The sequence below is a fragment of the Vipera ursinii genome (genome assembly GCF_947247035.1).
Source record: "Vipera ursinii genome assembly, chromosome: 4".
Lineage (NCBI taxonomy): Eukaryota > Metazoa > Chordata > Lepidosauria > Squamata > Viperidae > Vipera > Vipera ursinii.
In genome coordinates this window covers 70,731,727-70,753,831 of record NC_139514.1, presented here as the reverse complement: position 1 = coordinate 70,753,831, position 22,105 = coordinate 70,731,727, and the positions used below count along the sequence as shown (strand labels likewise).

General features: G+C 41.2%; 1 protein-coding gene across 1 annotated transcript in view; it reads right to left on the bottom strand.

Annotated features, from left to right (window-relative positions):
- The window catches only part of ARHGAP6 (Rho GTPase activating protein 6), a 107,887-nt gene extending 86,609 nt beyond the window's left edge, over nt 1-21,278 (bottom strand). The window contains exons 1-2 of the mRNA XM_083362691.1: nt 21,125-21,278; nt 4,093-4,164 (exon numbers count right to left, since the gene is read on the bottom strand). Coding sequence (XP_083218817.1) covers nt 4,093-4,164; nt 21,125-21,263 — 211 coding nt within the window. The 5' untranslated portion in view covers nt 21,264-21,278. The remainder of the gene's footprint in view (nt 1-4,092; nt 4,165-21,124) is intronic.
- Nucleotides 21,279-22,105: the final 827 nt, after the last annotated feature.

Sequence of the window (22,105 nt, the reverse complement as noted above, 5' to 3'; positions counted from 1 at the left end):
GGATAACCTAATGGACTGAAGGGAATGGCCAGAGGGGAATTCAAGTTTAACTATGTGGATTTTGAATGGGAAATCCAGAGCTGGTTTTGCTTTTTTTGTGCCAATGCAGTGTATTCAATAAAAGTGTTACTTCTGGGAAGAACAATGCCCCAGGAGTTCCTTTCTTGGATTTGCTAGCTGGACCATTTGACACCTATATACAAATGCTCAAAGTTTGGGGAACAAACAGGGTGAATTTGAATTATTAGTCAAACTAGGGCTTATTTTGGGGGGAAGGTCTTATTTTCGGGGAAACACGGTAGATTTTAAAAGAGCTGATTTTAACAAACTCAGAGAACTTGGGAAAGGTTCCTCGGATGAAAATTCTAAAGGGGAAAACAGCTCAAGAAGCTTGGGAAACTCTAAAAATATAGGCATCAAAGTCCAGGCCAGCATAACACCACTGAAAAAGAAAAACAAGAAATCAAGAAGAAATCAGCATGTTTGCACAAAGATCTATCTGACAAAGAGAAAAAGGATAAATACAAAAAATGGAAAGAGGGACACATAACTAAAACAGAATATCAGCAGATGGCCATAACATGCAAAGATGAAATCAGGAAAAGAAAGGTTCAAAATGAACCAAGACTTTCAAATTAAAATAAGCAAGAAAATGGTAAGAGAACACCTGTCTGATAAATATAAATTGCTGGGACCTAATGGATTAAAACCCAAAGTTCTGAAGAAGCTGGCATCTCAGAACCATTGTATCATATCTTTCAAAAATCCTGGAGCACCTGAGGATTGGAAAAGAGCAGATGTGGTTCCCATCTTCAAAAAAGGAAAAAAATCAGACCCAGGAAACTACACAACAATCAGCCTACCATCAATATTTAGAAAGGCACTGGAAAAGATAATCGAAAAACAATCTGTGAACATCTAGAAACAAATAAAGTTATAACTAGTAGTCAGCACGTATTTGTTAAGAACAGATCTTGCCAAACCAATCTTATTTCATTCCTTGACAAAGTGACTAAATTAGTAGACTAGTGAAATGCTGTGCACATAGTACACTTAGACTTCAGTAAGGCATTTGATAAAATAGACCACAACCTACTCCTTGGTAAGCTAGAAAATGGTGGAATAGACAACATTACCATCAGATGGATCTGTAGCTGACTGGCAAACTGTATTCAACGAGTAGTCATTAATAGTACTACATCCACATGGAGAGAAGCAAGCAGTGGGGTACCATAAGGTTCCATCTTAGGCCCTGTACTCTTCAATATCTTCATAAATTATTTAGATAAGGGAACAGAAGGGGAACTCATCAAATTTGCAGATGACACTAAGCTGGCAAGAACAGCCAACACTCAAGATGATAAGCTCAAGATCCAGATGGATCTTGACAGACTTGAACATTGGTGTTCTGACCCAGCCTTAGGTGTTAAAACAAACAATAGCAGTCTCTGCTCCCACTTGGCTGTGATAAGTACAAAGTCTCTGAATTCTCAGCAGGAAGGCTCACTCACTTAGAAATTCAAACCAAGCACAAAAAAATCTGACAAACCTGGTTAATTGGCAAAGAGTCCTGGCAAAAGAAATCCAACAGAGAAACAAGATGTCAAGTTTCTGATGGATGAGCTCTTCAAAGAACTCCGAGGCATTATTTACCTTAAAAGTCTTTTATTAGAGCAATATAACATCGCCAGTGCTTGGGTAAAGCTGGAATCTGGATTCCCCTCCCCTTAGCACAATAATATTGAAACACAGTTCCCTCCTTTTGTTGCTGTCATAAATCACACATTCCAATTAGTTTGAAGGGTAAGTTCTCCCTCCTTAGCTTAACCCCCAGTTCTTTCTTATCGCCTCTTATTACATTCAACCTTGAAGATGCTCTGCTACTGTTTATTATGTCTAATTCCCCATGCGTTCTTCCTTTCCCCCTCCCTTCTTCATCTAACTTTAATTCTAAAAGTGATACACGAGTAGAAATATAAAATAGCTGCTTCTTCATCTGTTGTCAAAGCAAGAACATCTGATGTTAGCAGCATTGACACAAGATACCGGAGCATGAACAGTGGCAACTGGCACCTCCCACACCTCTCCTTTTTATAGTCCAGCCAGGGCATGGCTTCTTGGAGTCTCTTACTTTTCCTGGAGAGCTGTCCCACTGCCCTCTGTTGTCCTGCATGCCTCTCCTCTCTGACATAGGTGCATCTGGAACAGGCCCTAGCTGTTCCTCCTCTTTGCTCAGTTCAGACCCCCAACAGAGCTGTCTCTCTGCCTGAGTGTGAGAAGATGGGCCCGGCTCTGCATCTGGCTCTGAATCTTCTTGCTCCTCAGAGCCAGATGCAGACTCCTATGTGAACCCAGGCACCCCTTCCCCCTCATCCGATTCATCTGACCTGGCTGCCAGATCCTCTGGCAGTCGAGGAACCACAACAATTGCCCCCTATCTAACAAAATGAAATTCAACATAGAGAAAAATAAAGTCTTACAGTTAGGCAAGAAAAACCAAAAGTACACACACAGATTAGGTGAAACCTGGCTTAATAGCAGTAACTGTAAGAGGGATCTTGGAGTCCTAGTGGACAATCAATTAAATATGAGCCAGCAGTATGTGGCAGCAGCCAAAAAAGCCAATGCAATCCTAAATTGCATTAACAGAGGGATTGACTCAAGATCACATGAGGTACTAGTACTGCTCTATAAAGCCATATTCAGGACACACCTAGAATACTGCATCCAGTTTTGGTCACCACATAATAAAAAAGATGTTGAGTCTTTAGAAAGAGTGCAGAGAAAAGCAACAAAGATGATGGGAGGCCTGGAAGCTAAAATTTAAGAACAGTTGCAAGAACTGGGCATGGCTAGTCCAATGAAGAGAAGGACCAGAGATGACATGATAGCAGTGTTCCAATATCTGAGGGGCTATCACAGAGAGAAGGGGAAGAACCTATTTTCCAAAGCAGCTGAAGGCCAGACAAGGAACAATGGATGGAAACTGATCAAGGAGAGATCTAACCTAGAAATAAGGAGAAATTTTCTGACAGTGAGAATAATCAACCAATGGTTTGATTATTCAGATTATTATTCATTTTGCCTTCAGAAGTTGTGGGCGCTTCATCATTGGAGGTTTTCAAGAAGAGACTAGACAGCCACTTGTCAGAAATGATGTAGGGTCTTCTGCTTGAGCAGGGAGGACTAGATGACCTTACAAGATCCCTTCCAACTCTGTTATTCTAAGAACACATAATATTCTATTAGCAGAGTTTTTCTAAATAGACAGTACCATTTTTTTAGGAATATAGGTAGTCCTCAACTTACGACTGGTCACTTAATAACCATTCAAATTATGACAGGCCCAGAATAAATCCTTTCTGGGCAATTAAACAAAAAAATATGACCCATAAAGTACACAACCACATGAATGCATTTTGGGTGCTGGCAACCAGCTCACCTTTATGACTAGTTGCAGCATCCCTGGTCATGTGATCATTATTCCAATTTAAAAAAACATGGCTTTGCACTTATAACCATAGTGTTTGTTTAATCTCAAAAATCCTAAAATCATGTCATGTAGGTGCCTTGACTTACAACTATTTTGACATACAAACAGAAATCCAGTCCCAATTGTCATCATAGGTTAAGCACTATCCGTAGTTGACTCAAACAGTTTATAAATTTTGTTGGTTTTGTTTTTTAATCAAGACTATCAATGGCATGTTAGGATAAGAAACCAGCTGGGAACTTTATTTTAAAAAGTGTGGCAAATAATATTTACTGGTAAAACTGGCATTTCCCACATTGGGTTAATATTCATTTTAATTTTTTTTTAAAATCACTAACATATTATTATATTCTGTATATTAGTCTTCTCATACCTCTAGAAATATTAGATTACAATTTTAAGAATACCACATCAATGTTCAAAGTATTATGGATGCTGTGCCAGTTAGTTAAAACAAATGCTAAGGAACCAAGCCAGGGAAAGCTGAAGTAAATAATGTTGAGAGAAAGAGATCATGATCAAAATTAAATATGTAAATTAACTAAAAAATAAAACATATTTCATGTGTCAGTTTATGTACATCCATACATTTTTAATACCTTTATCTTTGTTTTTTTCTTTTCCAAGGGAATCCAGTTTCTTTCTCAATGATTTCTTCCTCTTTTGTCCATCTAGAATATATAAGCAATAAATGTTAGCATGTGCAGCAGTACTGTCTGCATGAGGTGTCAAGTTTAATTTACCAAGGGCCAGGTAACATATGAATCATTTTATCTATCTGAAATAATGGGTTGGTTCCCTACAAAAATATGTTTTTTGTATTTCTGCTTTTAACATTCTACAAATCTCATAGTAGGCTTATAAATAAACATGTCCACAAGCAATTCCATCAACAGACATATTGCGTTACAACCAGTCTAAAAAATCCCTCAGAATCCAAGTCAATCGCACAGCAAACCAGAGATAGTGTCAGGACCCACCCCCATCCACGTCTTAGGAAAGAAGAACTCTTGGAGACAGGATTGTCCAAGCAGGAACTTTTACTAAAACATGATTGTCAGTGGATAATCTAGACAGGATCTGGAAACTGTTGCAGATTGATACTTTTAAAGTGTCCCCGAGTAAAAAAAAACCCTCCTCTCAGTCCATTTGGTCAGTCCCGGATCAATTAAGGTTCAGGTGTCAAAACCTTCCATGGGAAAAGGGATCTTCCATGCCTTTACGACATTTACTTCCTCCGCTTCAGATTCCAATCAGAGATACAAACCAGAATCTCTCTTCCCACCCCCACCCCTTTCTTTGTTCTTCTCAGTTCAAAGGTTCTTTCCCTGGTCTTTGATGATGGCCTCCAGGCAGGCTGAATAAACAACCTTGCATCTAATGGATAGGGATGGTCAATTAACATCTTCTCTTCTCCTCCTTGGGAATGGCAGAATCCAGTGAGGGGTGAGATTTAGGGGTACACAGATAGGGATTTAGGAATGGAATATAAATGGATTCTGACAGATAGCACCAAGCCTCGAGCAACATATGCAACCCTCTCTCCCTCCCCAGCAGTTCACCTTCCAATGACCCTGATCTGATATAATCTCCCCATCACAAGACCCATCATCAGCCTCTCACTGATGACTCACCCCTGACCCACTGATAATTCACACCCTCTAACAACCCTGACCTGAAGTAACCTCCCCATCACAAGCCTCTCTCTGATGACTCATCACAAGACCCACATTTGACATACCCACACCTGAAGCCCTTATAAATAGAAGAGCACTGACACAGACATCCCCTAAATGCTGCCAAAGATGTTACCTAGCCTGGTAACGAAACGTTCGGAAACCAACCCACAAGCTCAGAGAATGAACCTTCACCCTCATCCTACACCTGAACTACAGATATTCACCACTATTGCATATCTATTTTTCTATGGGTGATTACTGCAATAAAGGGAGCTCTAAAACATTTATTCATTGCAGGCAAGATGCATAGATTAGAAAAACTACAAAAATCAGAAAGTTTAAGATAAAAGAATTTCAGGTTCAAAAGAGCATCACTATCTACTGCACAATGTTTCCCACTGATGAATGATAAGCAACTAGACTCTTAACCTAAAATTTTAAAAATTAGTACAGACAATACAATCAGTACAGATTGAGCCCAAGCTATTATTAAGATCATGGACCCGTTTCAGTTTGCCTACTGACCAAATCGTTCTACGGAGGATGCTATCTCTTCTGTTCTCCATCTGAGCTTGAAGCACTTAGAGGAAAGAAATACTCATGTGCATTTGTTGTTTGTCGATTTCAGTTCAGTGTTTAACACAATCATTCCCCAGCATCTAGTAGACAAACTGGGTCTTTTAGGCTTAAACACTCCTTTGTGCAACTGGATTCTTGATTTTCTTACCAACAGACCCTAATATGTGCGAGTTGGAACAAATGCCTCTAATACCATTTTCTTGAGCACAAGTTCTCCTCAGGGCTACACCCTAAGTCTGCCTTCTGTTCACCCTGTTGACCCATGACTATTGTGCTAGGTTTGCCACCAATCATATTGTGAAGTTTGTAGATGATACAACAGTAGTGGGTCTTATTCATGATGACAATGTGGATGCTTGCCGCAAGGAGGTTGAGCAGTTGGTGAACTGGTGCAGGGAAAACAGCCTACTTTTATATACCAGAAAAACCAAAGCGATCATTGTCAATTTCAGAAAAGGCAGGCACAGCCACTCTTCTCTGTGCATTAATGATTCACCTGTGGAGATGGTTACCAGCATCAAATTCCTGGGTAGCAGCTAACGAGTAAGCTGGCTTGGTTGATCAACAGCAAGACACTGGTGATGCATACACAGCAGCTGTTATGTTATGTTATGTTATGTTATGTTATGTTATGTTATGTTATGTTATGTTATGTTATGTTATGTTATGTGGTAAACCGTTGACAGCTCCCTGACAGTTCAAAGCCAGGCAACTGGACAGTACACATGCGGCAGCTTGTTGACAGCTCCTAGCTGTCAAAGCTGCCGCCGGCTGATTGGAGAGAGTTTCCATGGCGGGAGAATATGCTGTTGGGATTGGACAGGGGTTCACTGGCACATGTATAAAAGGGCGACCAAAACGCATTGCCAGCTGTCTGGTTCCTCACTTAATAAATCATTCTCCGCAGCACACCAGCTGTCTCTTCGTGGTCATTAATCTGCGCTACATTACACTCGCGACGAGGATGGGATATACTGCTTTGCAGAGCTGAAGTCGCAGGGCCGTGGAAAGAGAACCTCTTCCACCAGCTCGACCACAAAGTCACTAGCTGAAGTCAGCGGGCTGTGGAAGAGGAAATCTTCCCGCCAACACTCTCATGAAGCAGTAATCAGGACCAGGACAGTATGGCCAACCTCGGACATATCCGAGAATTCGACATCCGCCATCCCGAGCGCTAGGAGTCGCACTGGGGGCAAGTAGAAGGCTACCTCCTGGTAAATAAAATTACCGAAGACAGGCTTAAGGCCACAGCATTACTGTGCCTCAGTGGGCCGGCTGTGTATGACATAGCTGTCGGACTCTGCAGCCCGGAACCGGTCGCTACGGTGTCATACGCGGATCTCACAGAAAGTCTCTGCAAACATTTTATGCCTAAGAGATCTGAACTTTTTTGGCGTGTAAACTTCGCTCATCAGTGCCAATTCCCTAACGAGTCTGCTACTGACTACATTGCGGGGTATGTCACGCCGCCTGCAGGTGCCATTTTCCTGACCTCGAGGACAGAATTTGAGACCAAATAGTATTAGGGCTCAAAGATGAACGGCTTCAGTGGAAAATAATCACGAAGCCTATGATGGGCCTGGCGGAGGTCACAATGGAAATTATGGCACACGAAGATAGCCATCGGGAAAATCCGGCACAACCGGGCAACAGGCCAAATGGGTCGGTCCATCAGGACGACATAAGAAACTAGGGGAATGAGGACGAGGCAGAGGTCGATGCCATCCTACGGAAGTTCAAAAAGCTCCAAAACCGCCGTGACAAGGGAAGTGGGCTGAACAACCTGAGGGCTACCAACAAAAACTCCAGCTACCAGAACTTTAGCCCGAGAGAACCGAGGCAAAAATGTGCCAGCTGTGGAGGGGTTCACACCAGAGCCACCTGCTGATTCCGCAATGCCACGTGCCATGGTTGCGGTAAAACCGGGCACATCCGCGCCATTTGCCGCAACCAGAACCAAGAGAATCTACATGAGCTCGAGGTATCACCGCCAGGTATGAGACCCACCTCCACCCCATGTGGAAAGCCCTCTTGGTCCTTGGTACAAACAGTAAGCAAGGGTAGGGGGCCACCATCGATCCACCAATTGTTAAGACCTAAGATTAGAATTGGGGTTCGTTTGCAAGGGGTCCCATGCAAAATGGAGGTAGACTCAGGGTCCTCGGTCTCCATCATTTTGTTTGAAACCTTCCAGAAAATTTGTAGCCGCAGCAAGCGGCAAATCCCCTTGCAACCCACCCAAATTCAACTAGCTGATTTTCAAAAAGCCCCAATCAAATTAAGGGGAAGGGCCAAAATATGGGTAGAGTTTAAGGGGTTCCAAGGGGTTTTAACCGTCCTGGTTACCGAAGAAAATCAAGCCAGTTTAATAGACTTTGACTGGTTCGAGGCCTTGGGAATTAGACTAGAGGGAGTCAACGCCACCCAGGCCAAAGGCCTCGAAGCCATCTGCAAACAATTTGCAGACGTATTCGATGGCTCTTTAGGGAAATACACAGCCCCGCCATTTCCTTAAAATTAAGACAGAGGTTTTACCAGTTAGAATTAAGGCTAGAAGAGTCCCGTTCGCTCTCAAAAGCAAAATTGAGAGCGAACTGGACCGGCTGGTAAAACCTGGGGTGCTGGAACCAGTGGAGGGGGGAAATTGGGAAACCCCTATTGTTACCCCGGTTAAGCCTAATGGAGAGGTAAGAATCTGCACTGACTATAAGGTAACCCTTAACTGCGCATTAAATCCGCATGCTTAGCCAGTCCCCACAGTCAAAGACGTCCTCTCTGAAATTCGGTCCAGCGCCATCTTTGCCAAGTTTGATTTGGCGCAAGCGTACTTACAGCTCCATGTCACCAAGGAAACAGTGGATGCGCAGACCATTGTGACACATCGCGGGGCTTTTAAAGTAAATCGCCTTCAGTTTGGCATTTCAGTGGCTCCAGGCATATTTCAAGAGGTAATGGAAAAAACTTTAAAAGGAATTCCCGGGGTTTGCCCCTATTTCGACGACATATTAATTGCTGGAGAATCGGAAGAAGTTTTGGCAGAGAGACTGCAGGCTGTATTAAGCAAATTCTGTACTGCAGGTCTCAAGCTAAAAAAGGAAAAATGCTCTATCGGAGTGACTTCCACTGAGTTCTTAGGGTACAGGATCGATGCTCAAGGAATCTACCCCACCGACTTCAAGGTAAATGCCATTAAATCTGCCCCAATTCCAAAAAATAAAACTGAATTGCAAGCTTTTCTGGGGCTTCTAAATTTTTATCATACTTTCCTGCCCCATAAGGCGACCATTGCTGAACCCTTACACAGATTACTTGACAAAGGGGCTCCTTGGGTCTTCACTTCATGACACTAGTTTCAGGCATCTAAAAAACTTACTCTCCAGCAACTCCACTATCATCCATTTTACAGAGGACAAGCCACTTTGTGTAGCTTGTGATGCCTCCCCCTATGGGATTGGAGCAGTTCTAAGTCACTTACTAGAAGATGTGGTACAAAAACCTATTGCTTTTTATTCAAGAACGCTTTCCAAGGCTGAACGTAATTATGCCCAGATTGATAAGGAAGCGTTAGCAATTGTAGCTAGCGTGAAAAAATTTCACGACTACTTATATGGTCGGCACTTTACAATTTTTATGGATCACAAACCCTTGTTAGGATTATTCACCTGTGATAAACAGACACCTCAAATCCTGTCTCCCAGGATCTTGAGGTGGTCAACATTCCTATCTGCATATACATTTAAACTAGTCCACAAGCCAGGTAAAGAAATGTGTCATGCAGATGGGTTGAGCAGACTGCCCTTGCCAGGGAACGACCCTGATCCAGCACCAGCAGGTAACATTCTAGCAATCCAGGAACTGCCCGAATGCCCACTGTTAGCAAAAGACATTGCAGCAGCAACAGCTACAGACAAAATTCTTAGTAGAGTGTTGGCCTGGGTTGCCTCAGGATGGCAGGCTAAAAGCCCAGGAACAGAGTTCCAGACTTACTTTACCAGATGACATGAACTGTCTTCCCATCTGGGTTGTGTACTCTGGGGCAGCAGAGTACACAACCCTGACACAGAACTAGGGCCCTCCAAATACTACATGAGGGCCACCCAGGGGTAGTTAAAATGAAGGCTTTGGCCCGAAGCTATGTGTGGTGGCCGGGCCTGGACAAAGACATTGAAACACATGTGGCCGGGTGCTATCTCTGTCAACAATCCAGGTCAGCACAACCTCAAGCCCCAGTTCACATATGGGAAACAACCTGAAATCCTTGGTCCAGAATACATTTAGATTTTGCTGGGCCTTTCCAGGGACAAATATTCCTAATAGTGGTGGACAGTTATTTAAGATGGCTGGAGGTCATCCCTGTTACCAGCATGACCACTGCTGCTACTGTACAAGTACTAAGGGGGCTTTTTGCCACTCATGGTCTCCCTGACGTTCTGGTCTCAGACAACGGGCCCCAATTTACTTCTAATGATTTCCAGATTTTCACCAGGGACAACTCAATTAGGCACGTCACCTCTGCTCCGTTCCACCCATTTTCTAATGGCCTGGCAGAAGTTATGGTGAAATCCACAAAAGACGCACTACGCAAAATCATCAGAGGTAACTGGCACCGTCGTTTGGCCCAGTTTTTATTGGCCCAGCATTCCACCCCTTGCACGGCCATGGGGAAGTCTCCGGCAGAACTACATTGGGGTCGTCGGCTTGTGACCAGACTGGACAGAATGCATCTGGACAGAGTGGCAACCGAGGTTGAACAGCCCATTCTTAACAGAACTTTCATTAGTGGTCAACTTGTGCGGGCAAGGAATTACGGGGGGGAAACAAATGGATACAGGGGGTCATAGTTGATCAAACAGTTGATCCTACATTATTGACATAGGTGGGGGTTGCCACATTAGGAGGCACGTAGATCAACTTAGGAAGCAGGGTATACAAAACCAAACTCACCTACCAAGAAACTCATCACCAGTTACGGGAACTAATGGGCCACAAGGGCAACAGAACCCCACTAATTCGGATTATACGCCCCAAGACCTTAACCCTGATATTTCTCCACAAGCAGACCTAACTTACGGGGACTTGGGGGCCAAACCAATACAACCTCCTTCTCCTCCCATTCATGGGGTAGGGGATCAGGATACCAGAGTAACCCTCTGTCGTTCCTGCAGAACCAGAAGGCCCCCTGCTTATCTAAAGGATTATGAATGGTCCAAGAACGATAGGATAGAACACAAATAAGGAGTTCATGTCCGCATTTCAAATAAGTGCATGTTTATTCATTCCAGTTTCGGGGGGGGAGAAAGGGGTGTTATGTTATGTTATGAGGTAAACCGTTGACAGCTCCCTGACAGTTCAAAGCCAGGCAATTGGACAGCGCACACGCGGCAGCTTGTTGACAGCTCCTAGCTGTCAAAGCTGCCGCCGGCTGATTGGAGAGTTTCCGTAGTGGGAGAATACGCTGTTGGGATTGGACAGTGGTTTGCCGGCTCATGTATAAAAGGGTGACCAAAATGCATTGTCAGCCATCCGGTTCCTCACTTAATAAATCGTTCTCCGTGGCATGCCAGCTGTCTCTTCGTGGTCATTAATCCTGCGCTACATTACAGCAGCGCCTGCATTTTCTGCATCGTAAGAGAAAAGTACATCTTCTTTCTCCTATCCTTACCACTTTCCACTTTCTTTGTTTAATATTTGAAAGCATTCTGTCATACAGCATCGCAGTCTGGTTTGGAAGCCTCCCTACTTCAGACAGGAAGGCAGTGCAGAGAGTGGTGAGGATGGCTGAAAAGATCATTGGCAGTTCCCTCCCTCCCTCCCATCCAGGACATAGCACAGAAATGTTGCTTGAGCAGGCTCCGTAAGATTATCTGAGACACTACACATCCTCTTCGTGACCCGTTTTCCATGTTACCTTCTGGGAGGAGGCTTCGTGGTATCCATAGCAGAACATCCAGATTCAGCCATAGTTTCATTCCATATAGCACTAACCTTGTGAACTCTCATGCTTCCTCCTTCCGTTATATATTCAAGATGGACAGTATTTAAATATTTGTTATGTATATGTAGGAGTGTGGGTCTGTACATATGTTGTATATAGTATGTTTAGGTGTGTGTCATATATGTATTTCACTTTGAGAGTGGGCAACTAAATTTCATTTTTGATGTCTGTCATTGTGCCCACAGTAAAAAAATGACAATAAAGGTTATCTTGTCTTGTCTTGCTTATCTTATCTTATTTGGGAAAGGACATTTTGCTGGATACAGAAAGTAAACTGGCTGCTGTTTTAAAAATTAAAAGGAACATTCAAATATTAAACAAAGAAAACAACCAAGAAAAAAAAATCTTATCAGGTCTACTAAAGAGACTTGTTAAAGTCTTAAAGAATTATATGGGATGGAGTAAAAAAAAAGAATTGAAGAGAACTCATATCCTACAACAATATTTCGCTGAATTGTTGCAAAGTTCTGGTAAGTTCTTTATGGACTTTTTGCCGATACCAGGATTGAAAATGTTTTATGAATTTGCTTATAGATAAGGCATGGGATATGGGATGAAGAGATATCTGTTTGTAACCTTATAGGGGGAAAAGTGTTATTAAATTTATTTATGCTTGTTGTAATGCATATTGGAAGTCACTTTTTAATATATTTATTACATTCTTTATTGTATTTTTCTTTTTTCCTGTACTTTTTATTCTTATTTTCTAAATTTAGTTTGTGTTAATTTTCACTATTTTAATTAAATTCTTAATAAAAATATATCCAAAGATAGTTTAATTTATTTTTCTTATTTTTTTATTGTTATCTACAATTGTACATAACAATAGACTGGGGAAATTTATTTTGACTTCAGCAACTGGACTTCATATTTTCAGAAATGAAAAGTTTGCTTAGTCATTCTGAAAAAGCGAAGTAAAGATTTTATTGTTACCTAATATGTAGTATACTTGATAAAAACACATTTACATCTGTTGGTTTCCCATCAGTCAATTTGACAACATAGCCTAGTATAGACCTACAAGATCTCAGATGCAAAACTAGATTAATAGTAGACCGCAAAAAATAGATTCAAAATCCGACTTGTGGGAAGACAGCCAACTGGGTGGCACGCCTGGGGAGAGATCTCTGAAGGATTTCTTCCTGGGATTCAGCTCTTCAGCCTTTTAATTGAAGGGACTGGTATTCCTTCAGTTTTTAAGACCCACCCAGTCAGTGTGGGTCAAAGAACTCTCCCTCGCAACCCTCCAAAACAGCTGCAAGCCGGCAGACGGCTTCTGGAGTCCGTCTGAAGCAATCTGTATGCCAAAAGCTGGTGCGAGGGAGGGCTGTAATCTGTTTGAGTTTGAAGAAGCCAATATTTGAAATCTACCTTTCAAATGGACAGTAAGTTGTACCTTTCCCTTATTAATCACCTTCAAAGACTATTATTCTTTTCAAACCAAGTTAAAAAGACGCTCTTTTTAGTTACAGTCTGCTGTGCCTTTTTGAAGACTCATGCCATTTTAAGGATTTCTCTTTGTCTTAAATAACAAGGAGCTGTTAAGTCTGTTAAGGCAAGCCAAATAAGGAAGTGTGGCGAAGAAAGAAAAAAAAGCTGATGGAGACATGAAGAATGAAGGCTGTGCTTTTAGTTTAATATTGTACTAACTTGTGGCTTGGTTTTCTCTGCTGTTGGTGGCAAAAACTTTCTGATCCTGACTAAAAGTGGAACTCAAGATGGACGGACAGAGTATTAGAGATATTCTTGAAAGGTCTTTAAACAAATTTCACCAATTTGTTGACCAGCTGTGCTCTAAGGATGATCAAAAATCCTCTCAAATTACTGAGATGCAAACATGTGGAGAATGCTATGATATTACCAAGGCAATTTCACAAATAGTTGTAACTTCACAGGTAGTTGAAAAGGCAGAAAATGCAGAGCAGCGCATTACAGTTTTGGAAGAACCTACTGACTTTTATTATTATGGTGTTAATATAAAACTCACAACACAACTGAAAAAAGAGCGTTAAGAAAAAAGACAATTTGGGACTTTCTCTTTCAGGACATTAACAAGGCTGAGGATTCTATGATATAAAAAACCCTTCTAGACAAGAAAAAGATTTTATTCCATGAAGATAAGCAGGAAGGAATGACTTAAACTTAATGAGACAACTGGAAACAAGATGGACTTTGTTCAATATGTATAATTGAAAGAAAGGTTCAAATTAGATCTAGGATGGATTTTTTTTGTTTGATACTTGTAACGGAAAGAAAGTTTTTATTAAAAATTTGAAAATGATTTTTTTATTAAATATATAATGCTCAAGTAATTTTTAAAGTATGTAAAATATTTTTGAAAATGTATTGAGAGTACCTATGTTAAGAGAAAGCTAAACAAAATGATGTACTAGTTTAAAGAAAATTTTATGTTCTAAAAAGGATGTTTATAAAAGGAAGGGAAAAAAGATATTATTCTATAAGGATAGTTTGGAGGGTGGGAGCTAAATTCAATATTGAAATTAAAAGCCTGTATGTTAAGAAGCTAAAGAAAAAAGTATTAGAAAGTTTTGATTTTAGAAAAGTACTTAAAGAAAGTTTAGCATTTTTCTTTAAAAAAGAGTGGGTGGAAAAAAAGTATATTTTTCAGTAAGGTCAAAGTATTTGAGAAAGTATACAGTCAACTTTGTTAATAGAAATGGTGATAGTTTACAAAGATTAGTAGGGGCAAATAGAAACTTACACTATCTCCATAGCAAGGCAAATCAGGAATGGTTAAATTGATCATTCTGTTTAAAGAGGAGAATATACTTGAGTATGTTTTTCATTTGGATACCACTTCTGGATTTTGTGCTTGTGATAAAAAAATGTAGTTTGGAATTTGGTTTTGTTGATTAGATAGATTTGTTGTTATAGAAATGGCTAATTATATAACAGCAAATCTATCCAATCGACAAAACAAATTCAAAACTACATTTTGTAAAAACAAAAAGTTGAGGATAGCGCTTTTACTTAGTACTGTGCTAAGCAGAGTCAGAAGTCAACACTTTTTTTTTCTTTTTCCTTGTACCTCACACCTTCTCTTTCCCTTTCCTTTTTCCTCCCTTCATCCCCTATTTCTATTTTTTCTTTGTATTTTATATTTTATATATTAAATAAAAAAGAGAAAAAATAATTAGAAAAAAATAGATTCAAAATCCATCTATTTTAATGATACCCTAGAGTTTTGCATCAACCTCTATGAGGATAATGCCCAAAATTTGCAAGTATTTTTTAAACTTGAATTGGCTGAATATTCTTTCTGTATCGTTTTTAGATTTTTTTCCATTTGATGATGTTGATTATTATCTATAGTTTTTTTTAATGACAAGGACTTCTGTTTTCTAAACTGCTGTCAAATGCAGGGCTTTTCAACCGTTTCACAGATTGTACCACTTTTAGGACATGACAATATTTGAGTACCACCAGTTCTTAGCAAGGTGTCAAAAACTTGATGACTACAAAAAAAGGGGGGGAGGATTTTGGGTTTTACTGATTAGATTCATTTGTTGTTATAGAAATGGCTAGTTTATAATATTATGGAAAAGTAAAAAGTTGAGGTTCAATGCTAATGCTTCCTTCTACTGCAACAGAGGAAGTCTGTTCTTTTTGTCTTCTCCCCCTCACTTTTCCCCCTTTATCCTCCCCCTGTGTCCTACTATTTGCTTTTGTATTTTTGTATTTTATTCTATAATCTAATAAAATATTACAAACTGTGGGAAAAAGGAAAAAAAAGTACCAGTTTTAATTTCTTTGGTGGCTGTTCCTTTGCTGAATCACTTTCCCTTTGCACTGACAAATGTATGATGAATTTATCCATGTTTATTAATATGCACCACTACCAGCTAGCTCAGGGGTCTTTAAACTTGGCACTTTTAAGACTTGTGGACTTCAACTCCCAGAATTCCTCAGCCCTCATGGCTGGTTGAGAAATTCTGGGAGTTGAAGTCCATAGGTCTTAAAGTTTCTAAGTTTGTAGACTCCTGAGCTAGCTGGTTGGCCCTTCTGAGCATTTTCACAGTGTAGTAAGAATGCACCACTCCCAATACCTTCCCTATACCCTTAAAGACACACTAATCAAGTCAAAGCAAGAAAATAAAGAAACACAAACTCCATTTTTTTCTCTTTAAACTGCCTCAAGCATGTCACGTGTCACAAGAGAGAAAGGCTCCGGCAATTGCGAAAAGCTTTAGCTTTAAATTAAGCCAGTTTACCTTCAAAGAAACTTTATAAAAGCCACAGAAAAACTCAATGAAAGGGGGTAAAACTAATTACATTTGTTTAAAGGGATTATACCTTTCCTGTTGTCTTTTTTCCCCTTCATTGGCTTCCGGTTGTCCTCCGGGTGCGATTCAAGGTGCTAGTAATTACCTTTAAAGGCCTACATGGCTTAGGCCCGGGGTATTTGCGAGACCACCTGCTGCCATTGTCAACCTCCCATCGCCCGGTTCGCTCCCACAGGGTCGGCCTACTCAGAGTTCCGTTGGTTAAGCAATGCTGGCTGGCGACCCCTAGGGGAAGAGCCTTCTCTGTGGGCACGCCTACCCTCTGGAATGAGCTGCCTCCGGAGCTGCGGATGGCCCCCGACCTTTGGTCCTTTCGCCGTGACCTGAAGACATGGATGTTTCAACAATCGGGCCTGGACTGACTATGGTTTAAAATTTGGTTTTATGGGGTTAAATTACTATTAAATTACTAAATTACTAACCCTAACCCAAACCACATTCTTTTATAACCTCTCCTCTCTTCCCCCCCTTTCACCTCGTTCCAAGCTGCTTCTGGAAGCGCCAATCAGTTGGAGCCCTGCCAGCTCCTGGGGCTTCTGCCGAGCCCAGACAATCCTGCAGCTGCAGCTGCAGCTGCCTCTCCCTCTCCCTCTCCCTCTCCCTCTCCCTCAGGCTTGGCTTGCTTAGGCTCATTCCCCTCCCCTGCTACACTTGGCTAGCAATCAGGTACCACCTGCCATGTAGCAAAGTACGACAAGTGGTACAGGTACCACTGGTTGAAAAGCCCTGATCTAATGCATTAAGGCAGGGTTAGGCAACCTTGGCTCTTTTATGACTCGTGGACTTCAACTCCCAGAATTCCTGAGCCAGTCATAAAAGAGCCAAGGTTGCCTAACCCTGCATTAAGGGATTACTTATAATTCAGTTTTTAAGTGCTACTAATTTTCTAATCACAGATTTACTTAAGTTGTTTCTATTCTACTACTACAAATATCTAAATATAAAGTCCACAGTCAAGAAATAAAGAGTAATAATGTAGTGTCCAAAACCCTTCACCAAAACACTAAAGCACTGATTATAAAAATGATCAGTTCCACTGTACAAGAAAAATAGAAAATTAAATAAAATGAATGTCAATGGTGGCAACATTTGATGTTTCCACTGTTTCCAACTGATGAAAATGCAGCCATTTTCTCTATTCCTCTAACATGCTTTTCTTGCTTTAGAAATCAGGTGCAGAAAGGGGATGGGTTGGAATGTAAGCTCAGCTAGCCATACTATAACGCTGCTGTGGGAATCCAAGGACAAACTGATAACATTTTGGCGGGCTGTGGAGCTCAGGAGAAAGTGCACTTAAAGCTAATTGGGGAATGTGATTTATGACAGTTTATTGGGGGTTGGAATTGTACTTTGTTACTTTGTATCTGGGAGAAGGGAATTTAGTTTTTCAGTTCAACTATGTAGTGCCAATACTTTGTATCCCAAATAAAAGTTCTTTAAGGAAGAAGTTCTTTTGATGGGTTTCATCTATCAGAACCATGATTAACAAAGAGTAAAAAAACCAAAGCTTCAATAATCCACTTTATGCCAAAACAAACTCAAAAGGCACTTTTTTATTCATAGCAGAACAGAAACATACTGGGCACAAAACCAAATACAGCATAATAAAAGGTGTGATTGACAAATAGTTCTGCTTGCTTTGGATACAGCTTTCTGAAAGAATTATTTTTTATATAAATTAGTGATCAGTGAATCAAAATTAATCAATTGGCTAACAAAATCAATTACAAGCTAGTAAAGTCCTGTTTCTGGAGCTTCAGGATCTCCTACTGCTTGCCAGAAAAAGTTGGGGTAGCGTAAGAATGACAAATTCTAGAAATAGATTCAACACCGCTATAAATTTTTATCTGCATTATAACTTTGAATGTAAGAACAACAAAATCTGTCCAAGCTTGCTCCTAATATAATAAACAAATCTGTTGCATGTCAAATAATGTCAATCAGTTGAACATGTAGGAATATGACTTTCAGATTTCAATATCTATCACAATTTATATTATTTGTGTAAAGATGTCAAGACATTATTCTACAAATGAAACAATCTGCATAATTATGTTACTACTCAAATGATATACTCATATAGTGATTGTTGTTGTTGTTGTTAGTTGTGAAGTCATGCCTGACCCATCGCGACCCCATGGACAACCTTCCTCCAGGCCTTCTTGTCTTCTACCATCTTCTGGAGTCCATTTAAGCTCACGCCTACTGCTTCAATGACTCCATCCAGCCACCTTATTCTCTGTCATCCCTTTCTTCTATTGCCCTCAATCTTTCCCAGCATTAGGCTCTTCTCCAGTGAGTCCTTCCTTCTCATTAGGTGGCCAAAGGATTTGAGTTTCAACTTCAGGATCTGGCCTTATAAAGAGCAGTCAGGTTTGATCTCCTCTAGGACTGACCAGTTTAAACGCCTTGCAGTCCAAGGGACTCGCAGGAGTCTTCTCCAGCACCATAGTTCAAAGGCCTCAATTCTTTGGTGCTCAGCCTTTCTTATGGTCCAACTTTCACAGCCATACATTGCAACTGTGAAAACCATGGCCTTGACTATACGCACTTTTTTGGCAGGGTGATATCTCTGCTTTTTAGTATACTGTCTAGATTTGCCATAGATTTCCTCCTCAGGAGCAAGTGTCTTTTAATTTCTTGCATGAAGTCCCCATCTGCAGTGATCTTGAAGCCCAGGAAAATAAAATCTGTCACTACTCTGTTGAGTTTCAAGCCCACTTTTGCACTCTCCTTCTTCACCTGCATCAAGAGGCTCTTTAGTTCCTCTTCACTTTCTGCCATTAGAGTGGTATCATCTGCATATCTTAGGTTGTTGATATTTCTCCCGACAATCTTAATTCCAACTTTTGATTCATCTAGCCCTGCCTTTTTCATGATGTGCTCTGCATATAAGTTAAGTACGCAGGGCAACAAAATATAGCCTTGCTGGACTCCTTTCCCAATTTTTAACCAATCAGTGGTTCTGTGTCCAGTTCTCACTGTTTCTTCTTGACCTGCATATAGGTTTCTCAAGAGACAAATAAGATGGTCTGGTACTCCTATCTCTTTAAGAACTTGCTCCAATTTGTTGTGATCCACACAATCAAAGGCTTTAGCATAGTCAATGAAGCAGAAGTAGATGTTTTTCTGGAACTCCCTAGCTTTCTCCATGATCCAGCATATGTTGGCAATTTGATCTCTAGTTCCTCTGCCTCTTTGAAATCCTGCCTGTACTTCTGGAAGTTCTAGATCCACATACTGCTGGAGTCTAGCTTGTAGGATTTTAAGCATAACTTTACTAGCATGTGAAATGAGTGCAATGGTGTGATAGTATGAACATTCTTTGCATTGCCTTTCTTTGGAATTTGAATGTAAACTGATCTTTTCCAATCCTGTGGCCACTGCTGAGTTTTCCAAATTTGCTGCAAATTGAGTGTAGCACTTTTACTGCATCGTCTTTTAAGATTTTGAATAGCTCAGCTGGAATACTGTCACCTCCAATAGCTTTCTTGTTGCTCAGATTTCCTAAGGCCCCTCCTCCCCCTCATCTGAGTCATCCGATACATCGGAGCCGGCTGTCGGAGCCGGCTGCTCTTCAGGCAGCTTAGTGCCCTTGCCAAGATACTGGAGGTGCTCCAGGCCCGCGCTCCAGTACTGGAGCACCTTCAGGCAGGCAGGCGTTGCTAGTCCTGCTGCCAAAGCTGCAGAGCGAAGTGGCTCCGCCGGGCCTGGAGCACCTCCAGTATCTTGGCAAGGGCACTAAGCTGCCTCAACAGCAGCCGCTGCTGCCACCACCTTCCTGGTTTCTTCTGCCCGGCAGGCAGGCATTGCTACTCCTGCTGCCAAAGACACCCAAGATGCTCCAGCATCTCAGTGAGTGCACTAGGCTGCCCCAGCAGCAGCCGCCACCGCCAGAGTGATTTCCCGGTCCTTGGGGCTCACTGCTGCCATGGGGGCCGGCATGGGGACTTATTTCCGTGGGGGAGGCAGAGGCTGACGGAGATGTGGCAGACCTCCAGAATCTCTCTCGCCGCCGCCTCCACCGCTAGTGTCGTTGGCTTCCGCTACGGCTGAACCCAGGCAGCCTCCTCCACCCCCAGCAGTGGCATCCAGGGATTCTCCGGTTCCAAGCAGCAAGTGAAAAAGTTAGCAGTAGCAGCACTAGCGGGAGCGGTTTTAATCGGCCCCTTCATTGCGAAGCGTCTCCATGGAAGTCAATGGGGGTGCCGCGGCTGGCCTTTCGAGTTGGTGAGTGAATGAGAGTGAGAGAGAAGCATTTTCGAGCAAAGTGTGAGTGAATGAGAGTGTGAAAGAGGCTTTTTAAGAGCAAAATGTGAGTGAATGAGAGAGCGAGAGAGAAGCTTTTGCAAACAAAACCTGAGTGAATGAGAGTGAGAGAGAAGCTTTTCCAAGCAAAGGCAAGTGAATGAGAGCGGAGGGGGCAGGGCAGCTGCATGTCTCGCCTTACGCTCCACTCTACTGTCAAGCCTCTTGTTCTGTGCATGCTTTTCTTTCACCACCAGATGCATCCTCAGCTGAGCATCCTTTTGGCTTTGGCCCAGTTGCTTCATTCTTTCTGGCACTACTAGTACTAGCCCTCTGCTCTTCTCCAGTAGCATACTGGATACCTTTTGACCTGAGGGCCTCATCTTCCAGCATCATCTTTTTGCCTTTTGGATTACTGCCTTATCGCGGCAAAGAGGCTTGCATAACTCAATGAAGCTATGAGTGATATGTCATGCAGGGCCACCCAAGACGGACAGGTCATAGCAGAGAGTTCTGACAAAATGTGATCCACTGGAGAAGGAAATGGCAACCCACTCCAGTATCTTTGCCATGAAAACCCCATGGACTGTAAATAGTGATAAAGGATATAATTTTAATTATATACATAATGACAACACAATAATCAGAATGAGAGGTATGATGGCAGCTGGTATAACTCTATTAAATGTTTAATTATAGATGTGTAAAGCAAACTTCTATCTTTCAGTTAAAAAACAAAAAAGTAAAACAAAATATTGGCTTATGATTTACTCTTCAATACTTGCCATTTCATTGCTAGCATCTAAGCATATAGATGTATTCTTACCTTTAGGAATAGTTATTTGGCATCCTAAATCACAGTCCTGCTGCAACTGATAGAAGGCCACTTCCTGTAGTCGGGCACGCTCCAGTTCTGAAAGGCTCTGAATAGGAACAGATTTCAACCGAACGCTGAGCCCTGACATACTGTTCCAAGTGAAATCACCCTGTAAGAATTCAAGCAGGAAATATGTAGTGTCGCATATACATCAACAAGTGAGCAAAATATTATTTTATTATGTGGGAGATTGGCTGGCAAATGGAGAATCAACAGTAGGCAGATTCTCTTTTAAATGACAGCTCAATATAGATGGGGAAAATTCTGGGAAAAAGCATTCAGAGTCCCCACCTTATCAATAAGATTTGGAAATTTTTAATACAGCTTCCAAATACTACATTTACCTCAGATTAGTATTGAAAATAATTTATTGAAATCTGTAGTTTCTGCTTCCTTAATGTTGCCACCTACTTGGGTCCCGATACTTATACAATACTAAAAATATAACTAAGGCATTATTAAGCTATACTTCTTATTTTCCTGCAACAACATTCCATTTTATTTGATTGGTTTTATGTGTTAAAGAAATGTATTCAAGTGAATGCTGAATAGATGGTTGGACTTAATTGTTTAAATAGACCATTCAGGTTTTATGATTTTATTATAGGGAGTTCTTGACTTATGACCATAATAGACTCTGGATTTTTCATTGTAAGTCATAACATTTATAAGCTGAGGCATCCATTTGATTGACTTGATTTTACAACTTCTTTTCAGAGTGAACACCTTGGTCGTTAAGTGAGTCAATCCATTCCTATGGGTGTTTTTTGACCAGTTTCCAGCAAAAATGTCATAAATTGTATCATATCATTGTGGAATGCTGCAACCAGGTTTAAAGTGAGGAAGTTGCCAAATGCCTGAAATGCAACCCATTAACTACAGGGGGTATTGTTGTTGGAATTCCAGAAATGGTTATAAGTACCTTTTGGG